Source organism: Pygocentrus nattereri, chromosome 21 (genome assembly GCF_015220715.1).
Source record: "Pygocentrus nattereri isolate fPygNat1 chromosome 21, fPygNat1.pri, whole genome shotgun sequence".
NCBI classification, from domain to species: Eukaryota; Metazoa; Chordata; class Actinopteri; order Characiformes; family Serrasalmidae; genus Pygocentrus; species Pygocentrus nattereri.
This window is the reverse complement of record NC_051231.1, coordinates 14,930,462-14,946,463: the sequence shown is the minus strand read 5'-3', so window position 1 is coordinate 14,946,463 and position 16,002 is coordinate 14,930,462. Positions and strand designations below refer to the sequence as shown.

The 16,002-nt window shown below is 38.7% G+C and overlaps 2 protein-coding genes across 2 annotated transcripts; one reads left to right on the top strand and one right to left on the bottom strand.

Annotated features, from left to right (window-relative positions):
- Positions 1-2,050: 2,050 nt before the first annotated feature.
- Positions 2,051-8,459, top strand: LOC108424583 (troponin C, slow skeletal and cardiac muscles-like). The gene is made up of 6 exons (XM_017692712.2): positions 2,051-2,074; positions 3,147-3,177; positions 5,992-6,138; positions 6,664-6,778; positions 7,406-7,542; positions 8,334-8,459. The coding sequence occupies exons 1-6, from the start codon at positions 2,051-2,053 to the stop codon at positions 8,363-8,365; spliced, it is 486 nt and encodes a 161-aa protein (XP_017548201.1). The 3' UTR covers positions 8,366-8,459.
- A 3,021-nt stretch (positions 8,460-11,480) lies between these two features.
- Positions 11,481-15,872, bottom strand: rpl29 (ribosomal protein L29). Its single transcript, XM_017692786.2, has 4 exons — positions 15,800-15,872; positions 15,252-15,303; positions 15,072-15,136; positions 11,481-11,663 (listed from the first exon to the last, which is right to left on the bottom strand). The coding sequence occupies exons 2-4, from the start codon at positions 15,286-15,288 to the stop codon at positions 11,571-11,573; spliced, it is 195 nt and encodes a 64-aa protein (XP_017548275.1). The 5' UTR covers positions 15,289-15,303; positions 15,800-15,872; the 3' UTR covers positions 11,481-11,570.
- Between the last annotated feature and the right edge of the window lie 130 nt (positions 15,873-16,002).

Here is a 16,002-nt window from a genome sequence, read left to right as displayed (position 1 = left end):
GTTATGATGTCAAGCTTGTAACAATAGAAGAAGCCTTTTTGGTGTTACTTAGAACCCTTTTCTAAAAAGTTCTATTTATGTTATATATGTTACATTACATGCTACAATAAGTGAACCTATTAATGTAGGTTTGCTGTGACATTGTTCCGGGATGTTGCTTCAAATTTTTGATAAGAGCCATTTTTAACAACCAAATTAAAATCTGAAATGTTTTTTAATAGTAAAAACAAAACTAAACAGTATGTAGATAAACCTGTCAATTTTAGTAGTATGAGGATAAAATTTGCTCCTTATTTGGCAGCTTTTTCTTCAAATTTTCTCCCTGCTTTATTCCGTCTTCATATACTTTGTGCTATGCAGAATCACACTCTGCTCTCCTCCAGACACAGAACCCTGTTCATTCAGCATCCAGCCAGGCTGCTTTTCTTTCTCAGACGTACCTCATGTCTGCCAACCTTCTTTTTGAGACTGTTTTCTTCTGCAAAATGTGTGATGAGGCGGCAAAACAGAACAGAATAAAAGACTTCAGTATCAGACTTCACCTACAGTCTTAAAACAGATGGTTCCTCAAGGGTTCTTTAGTAATGACAATACAGCTTAAATGGTTCTTCGGATTGATGGAGAATGTGCTGTAAATGGATCTATATAGAACCTTGTTGAAAAGGGTTCTATATAGCACCAAAAATGGTTCTGCTGTTGTTATGATGTCAAGCTTGCCTACAATAGAAGAATCATATGTGGTGCTACACAGAACCATCGACAACACATTCTTTATCAATGTGAAGAACCATTACACCATACAAAGACTCCTTAGTATCCTTAAAGAGCCATCTCTTTTAAGAGAACACATGTAAATCATGCTACTATATTTGACGGAGAATACCTTTTTTTTTTATTAGAATTAAAGTTGCAGTGTGTAAGCTTTAGTGGCATCTAGTGGTGAGGTTGCAGATTGCACCTGGCCGTGTACGGTGCAATCTACGATGGCCGTTAGATTTTCTGCCGTCATCCTGGTTTGGTTTTGCTTCTTCATGCTTTCTCTTCTTTGTCGGTGAGGATTCACCATCTCTCACTTTTTTTCTTCTGCTAATTGATAAGTTTATCCTCCATTTTTCAAAATTGGGGTTCTCAAATTTCTCACAGCACAAAATGGTCAGCTGGCAGTGACCCCTGATTCTTCTTCTTTCTTGTCTTCCGACCGGAGCCCCACCAAATTCAAGCGGCTGCTTCAGTGTAAAAGTGTGAAAGACACCCTCTAGTGTCAAAGTTTGGTTTGTCTGTTATGGGCTAGTGTAGAAACATGGCGGCGCAACACGGCGGCCTCTTTTGGAAAAGTCTGTTCACTATGTAGACATGAAGGTCTCAATCTAAGCTAACAAAAAAAAAACAACAATTCATAATTACAGGTGATTATACACAAATGAAAACAGGGCTTTGTTACTACGTTCCATTTCTGCTAATAGATCCCCTTAAATCTCACACACTGCACCTTTGAATTGATGTAAACAAAGTTGTTTATGGCTGGTGTGAAACGCACTGCTGAGTCAGAATTGTTCACAGTGGTGGTGATAGGAACCAGACGTCCACGTCTAAAAGCTCCCTCATAAAAAGATATTACATGAAACGGTTATGAATACATTGCCTGATGTCTGAGACATTGTTCTACGATCATTTTAAGAACGTAAAATACGTTCTTGATGGAGGAATACATACAGGGAGTTCTAAGGCAAAATAGTCCCCAAAGAAAACTTAATAATTCTGATTTTTCAGATTCTGATACAGTAGAAAAGCTACTGAATTTGATCAGTATTGGCCAGCACTACATTCAGGACCATCTAAAGAGGATAAGCAGCTACTAAAGGTCACTGTTCTACAGCTGACAAACATATTTGACCTCACTATAAAGGCATAATTGCTGTCTGTGCCAGTTGGTCATGAATTATTCCTATTATTGTCCAGGGAGTGAGGGGGTCTGAGCTATAAAACCATGCAGGCCATCTAGATCCCTAAATCCATCAGGCAGAGAGGGAACCCAGAAACTTCTCTCACTATGGATGACATCTATAAAGCAGCGGTAAGAACACTGTAATATTTATTAATAATATAATATAAAATGCAAACTTGCTAAAATATCTGCACATATAGTTTTACTTTACAGTTCTTCAAGGGTTTTTTAGTAAAGGCAAACTTCATTGTAGAACCTTGCATGGTGAGATGGTTCTTCAGACTAAAGGATTATTAAAGAATTAAAGGAAGTGTTGAATATGGTTGTATATAGCACCAAAGAGGGTTCTTCAATTATAACTAGCTTGATATCGTAATAAATGCAAGAATCCTCTTTGGTGCTACACAGAGCCATTTTCAAAAAGGCTCTATATAGAATCATACACAACACATTCTCTATCACTCCGACGAACCATTTCACCATACAAAGAATCATTTAAGCATGAAAGGGTCCTATATGGAACTCATGGCCCTAAATAAAACCATTGTCTTTGCTAAAGAACACTTGAAGAGCCATCTTTTTTAAATGTGTGTGATATAATGTAGTGCATGTCATTCAAAGTGGTTTGGTCTGAACTGGCTCAGATGTCTTTACAGTGGTGGTGATAGGAACCAGGGGTCACATGACTACCACACAAATATAGATATTTTATTTACTATCCAAAACCAACAGTGAACCTACATGTGCCTTCTGAGTTATATAGAATACTGATGATGGGAAAATAATAATAACACGTTTCTTTGGGGACTATTTTGCCTCACAACACCCTGCATATTATATATCCCTCCACCATGAACGGATTTTAAGTTCTCAAACACTATCATAAAACAATGTCTCAGACGTCAGGCGGTACATTCATAACCATTTCATGTAATAACTTTCTGTGAGGGAGCTTTTAGAGGTGGACGTCTGGTTCCTATCACCACCACTGTGAACAATTCTGACTTGGTAAGTTTCTCTAAAATGAGACGTCTCACATCAAACCACTCTAAATGACTCTGTGTACATCTTTACCATCAAATTATGCAGGAACTTCAAATCAAATCAGTGGGGTTCCCCAACAAAAAGCAGGTGTATTGAATTAAATATGCTTGAAATTGTGCATTGAATAGCTCAAATGACACTTTATACTCATTTGCAGGTGGAGCAGCTCACTGAGGAGCAAAAAAGTGGTAAGACTAGTAAACAGCTTTCGTCATATGTGTGTCTGTGGAAACAGAAATAACTTTCTGGACAACAACAACCAAGATATATGAGGAGATGGCTTCACTATTAGTATTACTCTGGCTCTATTCATCCACTCATTAACAGATATGAATAAGGGGAAAAAACTGAAGAATACTGAGCTGGACTAGGTGTCAACCTCCTCTTTTACCTGATTGTGACTTGACAGTTTGACCTAAAAAACTCTTAGTACATTTGAGATAATGCAGTCAGTGTATTATATTACATTGCCGTATCATAATCATATATCTCACCTTAATCCACACTGTAAAACATGACATGTTATCTTCAATGGAGTCCATATATAGAATATTGCTAATTATGATATTGTGGTAAGAATATTATAAGATTATTTCACTTTTTAGTGAAAATGTATTCCACTACCAGGTCATTTTACCTGATTTAAGCCTTATGTCTTGAAACATTGTCTGCATTATTTCTCAAAACAAATAAATTTTACTAGATAAAATTGAAAATTTACTAAAAACAACAAACATTACTCAAAACAAGAAAAAATTATGTAGAAAAGCAGTAGCAGTGGCAGGATGGCATCCCATTACACTCCGCTCCGGTCAACACCTGATTATGTAGTCTGCATGTAGCTGGTCCTGATGAACCCCAGCATATGACTCCATTTGTCCATCACCACTGAGCACAGCCGCAGCTTAACCTCTATAATTAACATACAAGGGTTGCATACTGAATCAGGAGTAATGACTATGGCTATTTTAATCTCGTTACTTGAGAAGAAAATAAATAAATTTTATTATCTAATGATTTTAAAGGGCGTGCGACATTAGGGCCACTGCTAAACTGCACAGTGGTACAAAATAATCCTAGTCTTCCAAAAACTTATGATAGGCCTGCATTATGCAAATCTATCAGAGTAGCTTTGGGAATCCCTGTGGTAAAGCCTAGCTACTGGGCTACAGGCAAATAAATACAACCAAGCTAGCGTTAGTCTTACTCTTACCTCGACTGTCGAAGAAAACTGATATTCTATATTTATTCAAGTCAAGTCAAGTCAAGAGGCTTTTATTTTCATTCCATGTATGTACAAGTATACCGTGGAATGAAATTGTTCCTCCAGGAAAAACATGGTGCAACAAGGAATAAAAAGTACAAAGTACACAGGACAGTGCAGCACTGACTCAACACACATTTCTGGACATAAGGTAGTGAGAACATGCTGTGATCTGATAGTTTACGCAGTCAGATAACATACATAAACACAGCAGTTACTGAGGTAGTAAAACCTGAATAAACAGTGTAAACCCAGTGTTAGCAGCAATGGTACAAGTAGAGTATAAAAAGATGTGTGTGTGTGTGTGTGTGTGTGTGTGTGAGAGAGAGAGAGAGAGAGAGAGAGAGAGAGAGAGAGAGAGAGAGCGAGAGAGCGAGAGGGGTGGGGGTAGGGGTTAAGTCCTTATGAGTTTAAAAACATGATTACTTGCGGAACAAAGCGGTTGCAGAATCTGACAGATGCTCCGGGACCTTCTGCCAGACGGCAGCAGTGAAAGCAGTGTGTGAGGGATGGATGGGGTCATCCACAATACAAGTGGCTTTCTCGGATACAACGTGTGGTGTAGAAATCCATGAGGGGAGAGAGACCCCAATGATCTTCTCAGCTGTCCTCACTATACGATGTAGGGTCTTGCGGTCTGTGGCGGCGCAATTCCCAAACCAAGCGATGATGCAGCTGCTCAGGATGCTCTCCACAGTCCCCCTGTAGAACATGGTGAGGATGGGAGGGGGGAGATGAGCCTTCTTCAGTCTCCGCAGGAAGTAGAGGTGCAGCTGGGCTCTCTTGGCTATGAGGGCTAGAGATGAAGAGCCAAACTGTTGACCTCATTTATACTTGGTCACCCATTTATACTTGGCAAGTGTAAATTCACCCAAGATACTTCTGATCACTCAAACTACTTCAGGAGCTGGACTGTTTTGTGATTGTTGCAGACTGAAATGCTTGATTTTGCAGCAGCACTTATCAAAATCTGAGGTAATATTTTCAGATATTTTTGTAGAAATATGTTATCATGAGTCTTTGGCTTGTTTAAAATGTAGTCTAGTTAGTTTAAAGACAAACAGGACATAAAGTGCACCTCTGAGAACCTCTGAGAAATTATGATATAAAATTATGACAGAAGGAGTATTTTATTTTTTAATATTTTATGTTAAAATGATGCAATGAAAACTAGTTACAACAATGCAGTACTGGTAAATCATCTACGTGTAAACTCAGCTAAATTTATTTTTAAATAAACTTTTAAAATTCAGGAAATCTGAGAAAATGTATTAAAATAAAGTTCTAAGAATGTCCTGTAGCGCCGCCACTCTGAATGAACATGATCCCCCCAGCCAACACAGAGCAAAAAGCATCACAGTCCAGCTTCTACACTGCTGTGACAGGCTCACTCACAGCACACAGAGCTGAACAGATTTACGCGCAGAAATAATGCAGTGATTGGATACAACGCAAGCTCTGACAAACACAACAGGACATGCTATGAAATCTGGCAACTGCACTGGAGCTGCTGGAAGGTCTGGAAAGGAGTTTTCTAGACCTCAAACTGTAAAATCTCACTGTAAAGACACTGCAGCACTACTGCAGGAGGACAGTGCTCATGTCTACGACAGATGTTGTGATGCCTGCATTTTTTACTTTGTCCAGAGTATCTCTTTAATCACAAATTAGTTTGCAGATAAAGTGCTTCGTGTGTTTGAGCCTAGCAGTGATCTCAGCCGTCTCATGTGACCTGCAGAGTTTAAAGCTGCGTTTGAGGTGTTTGTGCAGGACGCTGAAGACGGCTGTATCAGCACTAAGGAGCTGGGCAAAGTGATGAGGATGCTGGGCCAGAACCCCACACCAGAGGAGCTGCAGGAGATGATTGATGAAGTAGACGAAGATGGTAAATATTGGTAGCAAGAATAAACGTGCTTCCATAAGCTTGTCACAACACAATATCTGTTCAAACATATCCAGACAGTCCTTCTAACTTGTAAAATCTGTATAGAAAAGTATTGACCAATAGAAGGAGATGCTCTGGAGCAGCTACACATGATCCTAAGCACACCATGCTCAGTGACAAGTGTGAGCTAGAAGGGTATAAAGCCCCCCAGCATTGGTCTGTGGGGCAATGAAAACAGTGCTCTGGAGTGATGGAGCCCATCCAATACCTTCGGGATGAGTTGGACTGATCCAGAAATGACCATCCAACATCAGTGCCTGACCTCATTAATGCTAAGTCAAATCCTCACAGCAATGTTCTGTCATCTAGTGTAAAGCATTCCAGAAGAGCAGAGGCTATTACTGTTTAAGTACATTAGTGATAGACTACACTTCATTAATCACAACCACCAAAAATAACTCCTGTTTTTTAGTAGTGATGTGCACATTCATTTTTATGATGCTATATAACACATTGACTGCACAGGTAGCGGCACAGTTGATTTTGACGAGTTCCTGGTGATGATGGTGAGATGTATGAAGGACGATAGTAAAGCCAAGTCTGAGGAGGAGCTAGCCGACCTCTTCCGAATGTTTGACAAGTGAGTCTTGTTTTAGATAAGAGATAAAAAATGGAAACAATTACTGAGAAGAGAAGACCTTAAAAGGTAATTCCACCAATTTTTCAGATGTTTTTGCATAATTGAGTGTATGAGATGTACACAAAGTCCTTCAGAGTGGTTTGGTGTGAAATGGTTCAGATTACTTTACAGTGGTGATGATATGAACTAGGAGTTATAACTACAACTCAAATCTAGATAGTTTATTTACTATCCAAAACCACCAGTGAACCTACACGTCTACTGAGTTTTATATGGAATGGTGATGATGGAAAAATAGTGGAAAATCTGACAGAACAGGTTTTCTTCCAATGTCTCAGATATCAGGCAGTGTATCCATAACCATTTAATGCAATAACTTTCTGTGATGGAGCTTTTAGAGGTGGATGTCTGGTTCCAATCACTCGCTAAGTTTCTCTAGAACAGAGCATTTCACACCAACCCACTCTGACACATCTTAACTGCTTATTTTCTGCCATTCTGTCACCTAGAACATATTTCCAGTAGTTAAATTGGGGATTCTAATGAGACACTAATGGAACTGTGTGGAATAAATAAGCAGCATAAAAGCCAAATAAAACTTCTTTTAACCCAGATTTCTGCTCACAGAAACAGAGACGGTTATATTGACATAGATGAGCTTCGGGCCATGCTGACGTCTACTGGAGAGGCCATCACTGAAGACGATGTAGAAGAACTGATGAAAGATGGGGACAAGAACAATGATGGGAAGATAGATTATGATGGTAATAACTCTTTAAATCTAAACTAATCTTATGTTAATGTCAAAAATAATAATGCACACGTGCAACTGAACGAATGTCAGAATCACTGTTACAGAAGGCCTCTGCCAAAAAGCATTATTGGAGCAAATCTATAGAACAGGTGTGTCAAACTGGGTTCCTTCTGGGTCACAACTCTGTAGGAACTTTTCCAAAACACTGCCACAATGGGTTCTTTGAACAATGCCATCAAATAACCACTTTTAGTTCCTTAAAGAACCAGGTTTGAAAAAAGATTAGTGGGTGTAAATGACTTTTAAAAGGTTTAAAGAACCTTCACTTGGCTTAAAGTTTCTGTACCAATTTAAGCCTCATTTTGAGGTTCTCTTATCTTTTAAAAGGCTCTTCACACTCACACACTTATAAAAACAGTTTACTGAAGGACTATCCACTGAAAAGATCTTTAGGGAACCACAAGTGGTCATTTTATGGAATTGTACCCTTTGTTATCACCTTTACTGTTAAGAGCACAGTTTTACACTACTGCCATAGAGGAACCACGTTTGGTTCTAAGCATTGTTGTAAATGAGACATTTACATCACATGATATAAAGGTTGTAAACCAATTTAAACATTCTTCCTAGATCCTTTCCATTATGTGGAGGTTCTTTGAACTTTTTCAACGTTCTTCACACTCACACATCTGATTTACAGAAATGGTTCTCTGAAGAACTACCCATTGAAAGTGTTTTCAAGGAACCAAAGGTGGAATGTATAACACACTAACGATGTCGAATGAACTTTTTCCATTTCAGAGTTCCTGGAATTCATGAAGGGAGTGGAGTAAACCACACAAATATCAGTTTTGGGAAAACTGAGAGCTATACGCTGAGTTTACACTTATTTGAGATGCATTACTGTTTTTTGAGATCTCACTGCTGTTTTACATGATTTCCTTCATGCGTGATGTTTTCTATCCCACTGCTATATTACGTAATAAAGGCCTTCAAATAAAAATGTGTCGTAGTTTTCTAATGTCAAGGGGTCGGCAGTAACTTACTCAGTTACATGTACTTCAGTACATTTTGACCAACTTGTACCTTCAAGTATTTTAAAATGATACTTAATCTTAACATTTGGTCACTAATTCTCTTTTTTGGGTTTTAATTCATTATTTCATTCTGTTGTACTGGTTCAGCTCCTGTTCCACTTCCCTGTTGATCACACCTCTCATTTTCTGGAGTTTTAGAGTTTTGTTTTAGATAGAGAAGAAAAGAGATGTACAAACTTTAATCCTATGTGGCTTCATACCCTTGTTTGAATTCTGCCGCACCAGGCTTATTCAGCTTAGAATAAAAGTCAATTTCAGCCTCGTAGTTTCTATGCTGGATGTTCTAAGACATTCCACTGCAGTAGTAAGTACATCTTAAAACAGATGGCTCTTCAAGGGTTCTTTAGTAAAGGCAATGGTTCTTTTTAGAACCCTTTCATTTTAAAATGGATCTTTGCATGGTTCTTCAGATTGATGGAGACGTTAGTGCACCCAGCTTAAATCACAAGTCCATTGGAAACACGCAGTTAACCATGTGAGATATCATAGCAACCACCTGGGATAACCTAGCAACTACCTAGCAATCTGCAAGCAACAACCTGGGATATGGTTGCCACGAACTAGCAACATCCTAGCACCTACCTATAATACCATAGCAACCACCTAGGAACCATGTGGGATACCGTAGCAACCCTTCATTTTGAGGATTTTTTAAGGGTTCTTTTGTAAAGAAAATGGTTCTACATAGAACCCCAAACACTCAAAGGCCCATTTGCTTGCTCAAATTCTTTGCAGGGTTAAAAATCATTCTTCAGATTGATTGAGAATGTGTTGTATATGGTTCCATACAGAACCATTTTGAAAATGGTTCTATACAGCACAATTCTGCTACTGTTAGGATGTAAAGATCATAACAACAGAAGAACCATCTTTGGTGCTATATACATGCTTAAACAAGAGGGTTCTAATGGGGTTCTTGAAGTGAAGAAAATTGTTTGGTATTGAACCATAAACACTTTGTATGATTAAAGGGTTCATTGGATCATGAAATAGTTCTTCAGATTTATGTAGAATATGTTGTATCTGGTTTCATACAGAACCTTTTTAAAAATCTTTCTATATAGCTCTAAAAAGGGTTCATCTGTTACGACCTCAAGCTTGTCACAATAGAATAACCCTTTTTGGTGCTATATAGAACCATTGTATTTATTAAAGAAACACTGAAGAACCATGTTTTATAAGTGTGTATAGAACTCAGTTCTAAATAGAACCAATTTGTGTGATTTTTTTTAATCTTCTACTCATGTCCAGCTGTTATTAATCCACATTTCAAGACATTCCACTCTCCAGACCTCTGAACTTCTGCTTTGGAAGCCGAGGTTCTAAACAGCATATGAACTGTGGGACACCAGCTTTAGCTCCATCAGTCAACGGGCAGGTTTAGTGGTAGAGCTCACTGGGGGCCCGGCTGAACTTGCAAAGCTTCCATCCTCCGCCCTGTAGGAGAGCCATTGGGATTAGCACAGTTGTCAAACAGGCCGCAGCTATATCTAGACCAGGTGATGATAGGAAAGGATCCAACAGCCCAGTGACTTCGGAAAGTTAACCACCAGTCAATCTGGAAGGCATGCGAAAACTCAATGCTTCCCCAAAAGGTCACAGACTGGTCACAGCAATGTACAATCATCTCCACAGGTTAACAGTCGCAGGCATAGCTGTCAGCGGAAATCATACAATGTGAAATGGTTGATTGTAGGGGTCACCATGACTACAACACAAATATAGAAATGTTATTTACTATTCAAAACCACCAGTGAACCTAATGAACTGATCAGGCATAACATTATGACCACCTCTACACTCAGTCAATTTTATCAGCTCCACTTACTATATAGGTGCCCTTTGTAGTTCTACACTTACCTAATGTAGTTCATCTGTTTCTCTGCATATTGTTAGCCCCCTTTTACCCTGCTCTTCAGTTGTCAGGACCCCCATGGACCTTCAGAAAGCAGGTATTATTTGGGTGGTGGATCATTCTCAGCACTGCAGTAACTCTAATGTGGTGGTGGAGTGTTAGTGTGTGTTGCGCTGGTCTGAGTGGATCACACACATCAGTGCTGCTGGAGTTTTTAAACACCTCAGTGTCACTGCTGGACTGAGAATAGTCCACCAACCAAAAATATCCAGCCAACAGTGTCCTGTGGGAACTGATGAAGGAATATAATCAATATAATATAATCAGCTGCAATATATACACTATTTCCAAAAGTGACTGAATACTTCTGGCAACAGCTCGCAGCTGTCACAAAAAAACATGTCCAAAATGACACTTACACGTAATTTTGGTCCATCCGTCATGTAATTACCAAATGTAAAGGGCATCAGGTCTGTTCAAATTATGCATTATATCAAATTATTATACCTAATGTGCGGCTGCTGAGCTGCACAAAAACACGCCAGCTTCTGTATTTGCCACAAAACCATTATAATGGAATTTCTGACTGCTTGGGACCTAATCTAAATTAATGTCATGGATGTTAAGCACTACTTTGCACTGGTCATTACCTCAAATTCTCTATTTGACTGAGCTGTGGTTTTCACCTGACTTTGCAACTTTCATGCACTTGTGTCAGGCTGTTTATTAATAATTTGAACTTGAAATTCCTGATTACTTCCTCTATTCAGGAGCCCTTTTAATAGGATGTTCAAGTGACTAAGAGGACTGTACATGCAGTTAACAAATACCAGTAAAGATGCAGCCATCAGCGGCTAGTAAGTTAGCCCTCATTTAAAAGGGGAATTAAGTTTTCTAAATTTTAGCAGAAAAAGGTTTAAATGTGGAGCAAAACAACTAATGTATAAAAGCAGAAGATGAGTGTATGATGGCAAATTAAAGATTCCATTTAACACATTCCAATTAACAAAGCATGGCTTTATTCTGGATGGTACAAAGTCCTTTTGCAATATCTGTACATCGCTGATTCTCCTGAAGAGCTCCTGACTATTTGGAAGCCTCCTTCTTTGCAATGGTCTTCAACCCCTTTTTGTTGTGTTTCTTGGCAAAACGCATGTTCCTCAGGAACTTAGGATCAACCTGTTGGAGAGGAAAAAAAAGTTAGCATTAAATGCAATTTGTACAAATGATCTTGTCCGCCTGTGAGCAGGAAAGTGCAGTCTGTCGCCATCTGATGGCTGCATTTAAAACATTCTGAATCTCATTCATCAAAACCTTCAGTCTCCATTTTCGTCCTTTGTCTTTTTTTTTTTAATTAGGTAAAAAACTGAAGAAAAAAAAAGTCATTTAGGTCGTGTGTAAATTTCAAGATGAATGTCGGTCCACTGACATATGTTACGTATGTTTTTTCGTCCTCTAAAGTCATCACTTCAGAGAAACAAGGTTTTGAAACCAGCAGCATATGATTAGCCACGTTTACATGCAGCCTGATAATCCGTTAATAATCTGAGTAATAGCTCAATAGGAATAGAATACATCCATGTAAACACCTCAATCGGAATAGACTAATCCGATCGAGGCCAATCGGAATACAATTTCTATCCGATTGAACGAGGTGGGTAAACCTCTAAATAATCCGTTAATTAGAAGAATAATATCCGTGTAAACGCCTGAATCCGATTACACTCCAATCGGATTGTGTAAGTACGTTCTGCGCATACGCGGTGCGTCATAGCGAAAGGTTCATACCGTTCAGCATGGCGGAGCAGAAACTGGTCTGCAGAGGAGACAAGGTTTATACTCTGAGCTTTAAAAGACTGCGGTGGCACGACGTCTTCCTTTATAAGTGCATGTGAAGGACGTTTTTATGAGCCTGGCATCAGTTTAAAGCCATTAAAAACTCAAGCACGCCGACTGGAAACTCATCTCACGCTGACTGGACCTCACGTGATGTTCGCTGTCATGGTAACATTCACTCTCAGCGCTGCTCCACGCATGCCCGTAATTTTGCATCGATTACTTGTAGTCGGCATGTAAGCAAAGATTTGTCAGATTGTTGACTAGAGTGAGCAGATAAACACCTCAGTCTGAATCTGTAATCCGACTGTGTTCAATCGGATTGGCAAAAATCTTTGCATGTAAACATAGCCATTGTTCATTGTTAATGCGGCACTCGCTACCAACCACCTACCGCAATGCTGTCCTATATTACCCACAGAGAGCTGGTGTGGCTGCAGGTATTCACTAACACAGCAGGAGCTCACATGATCAGCTGTTGACTTCAGACTAACTGATTAAACAAGTGGAATCAGGTGCGCTTCTACTTGGAATGAAGACCTGCAGCTACACCGAACTTTATAAAACAGGACACGCCTGGGCCCCATCTCACAAAGCGGGATCTATGACTTAAGCCTCAGGTACACTACATGATATATAGTCATTACAGACTGTAAAAGACTGAGCACCTCACGTTATCTGACTGGTTTTAGCAGATTTCAGGCGATTGAAATACTGAAGATCACAAAACTTTTAAGCAGCTGCTCAACCGAACTGAACCCGCACAAACTTTTCTCCTATTACTAGGAGACGCAAATAAAAATGAAGCAGCTGCTGTTTTGTCTACTGTTTGTGTGGACACTAAAGCAACAGCAGGTAAACATGTTTAAGTGGGAATTATGGATGTAAAGATATGACCCGTCTGGTTGTTTTTAGAGTTTTAGATGTATATAAACTCAGCTCATTAAAAAGCTTTGTTCCACAGGTGTGACCTTTGTTTAGTTGCTGCATTTTCTTCTTTCAATCTCAGTTTTCACTGACTGATGCAGGGGTACGTTCAGATGCGAGTCACTGATCAGTTTAAAAAAATCAAACACGTTTGATAAACTCCAACTGGCCTGAAGCGTGATCGGGAGGCCAAAAATCTGAGTCTGCGCCCCTCACACACCACTCTATTCTCTCTCCAGCTGTCGATTCTAACTGACCCAAAATCTGCACACTAGAGCCAACCTGCACGGACTCGGCCAGACAGAAAATCAGAGCTTAAACCAGGGTAAAATTAATTTAGTCTAAACAGACAGCATTCCAGTTTAATGAAATGTGTGAGAATCACTGCATGGTTTTGCCCTGACTAATATAAACTACAGTATTTCACTGTGTTCTGAATAACTACACACTGAATGCCAAGTTATTGTACACAAACATAATAGAAAAACTGCCCAGAAGTTCAACGGTGCTGTTAAAGTGATCAATAAAGAATACTGGATGAATATGATCAGTAAATGAATAATGGAGTCTGTAGACTATTTTAATTACACACGTTACTTTATCATCAACTTATTACAATGTTATCTTGACTTTACAACCATCTTCTGTAAGACATTTAATCAATGTGGAACATTTCATGTAGCAGCCATTTATAAACAGCTGTTTTGCTAAACTTCTCAGCAGAATGAGCACTAAAAAACAGGGCCAAAGAGTTCCACCACATTTCTAAGACAAGACTGCAAATACCAGCGACTGTACGTTAGAGCAAAAACCGTGCAGGTGAACTACATGACTGGAGCTGGAAAACAACTAAAGCCTCTAGACCAACATTTAAAAAACTAGTGCGCAGGACAATGTTTAAACCCGTTTGCCACTTCAGAAATAATGCATGCATAAAATTAACGTCACCTTTAACATGGACATTTTCGCTGATTTTATTCTGTAGGCAAAACTAAACGATGAGAAATATGCTAATTGTTTACTAGAGATTCATAATGCAGGTTCTGAAGAGCAGCTACTTCAGTATGAATATTCTGTTATTACAACTTACTGGAGAAAACACGGACACAGCCCGAGTTTGCTGCTTTGTTTTGCACTTAAACATAATTTTAATAGAACTACAAATATTTAAGAGATAAATGCAATGTAAAAGTACTTTAGATGACCATTTTTCACTCTTGGACAGCTGACAATACTCTTTGGGACATAAGATAAAATGTACACGCAAGGTTCTTCAAGTGTTCTTTAGTAAAGGAAATGGGTGTATTTAGAAACATGAATTCCATGTACAACCACTGCACCCTTAAAGGGGATCTATATAGCACCAAGAGTTTTTATTGTTACAATGCCAAGCATATAACAACAGAAGACATTTTTGGTGCTATACAGAACCATATAACTGCAAACCTTGCATCTCCAAAATGATAACTTTACATGAGAAAAATAGAAGTCAAGTTAACCACCTTAACCATTTTTTAAAAATCAGGTTAATGAAATGATCAATTGGGTCATTTCTTTTAGTTCATTCATCACACAATTTACACACAATGCGAAAGGCAGCAGGCTTTTTCAAACTATTAAAAACTGAAAAACAGGAGATAGGGTTTTGCTCTGACAGCACCATTATACAACACATTCTCTCTTAACCAGAAGAAACATTCCATCATGCAAACATCTACGCAAGAAATGGATCTATATAGAACCACAAGGTTTATACAGAACCATTCCTTTACTAAAGTGCCCTTAAATAATCATCTTTACTAACGGTGTCGTTAATACACTCACCCCCTTCAGAGACTCATAGCGCTGAGACCGAGGCTTCTTGATGCCATTTCTGTGCCACTTGCGGGCTGCAAACATAAAAAAAATTATATCAGATCATTCTGCAAAGCTAAATCAGCAAACGGCCACTTTAAAAGCTCAATGATCTGCTGTCTGCTCACTGAACAGTACAGTAACACTTACACTGGTTGTGCGTGGTGTGGTTCTTAGACTTCGCCATTTTCAATCAGGATGTCTGTCAATAACAAATACAGATATCATGAAATAGGACACAGCTCAGAGTTCGTCACATCAGCATTTGGGCTGAACAGTACCGTGAGGCTCTCTTCTCTAAGAATTTTAGTCGCTTGACTTCTTATATTCCACCTTAAACGCAGCACTGTTTAAGGTGGAACGGACAATTCGAGTAAAAAGCTAACTCCAGCCGTGTAAATAACACTAATATACGAATACAATACAAAGTCCCCATATTTGCAACACATTCAGAACAAAAATAAACGTCAGCTTTATTCTACATTCAGAGCCAAACCGTCTGCGGCTGCAGAACATATTCCCCAGCTCGATGCTAACCCTTTAAAAACGTACACTTTTGGCTAAAACACCAAAATTTTACAAGCCATATGCCTAGCAAATGTTTTTTTACACTTAAGGAAAATAATCTGCTGTAAATGTTTCACACAGATGAAGGATCGAAGCAGATTTTAATAAAGTAAAACGCGGAGTTTTTCTACCTGCTACACGAACAGCACGTACAACCGGAAGAGAGGAAGCTTAAAGGGGATTGTGGGAAATAAAAGACGCGACGAACAAAAAATGGCGGTGAAAACTATAATAATAATAATAATAATAATAATAATAATAATAATAATAATAATAATAATAACTTTGCTATATATAGATATATATTTTTATTTTATTTTATTGATATATATAT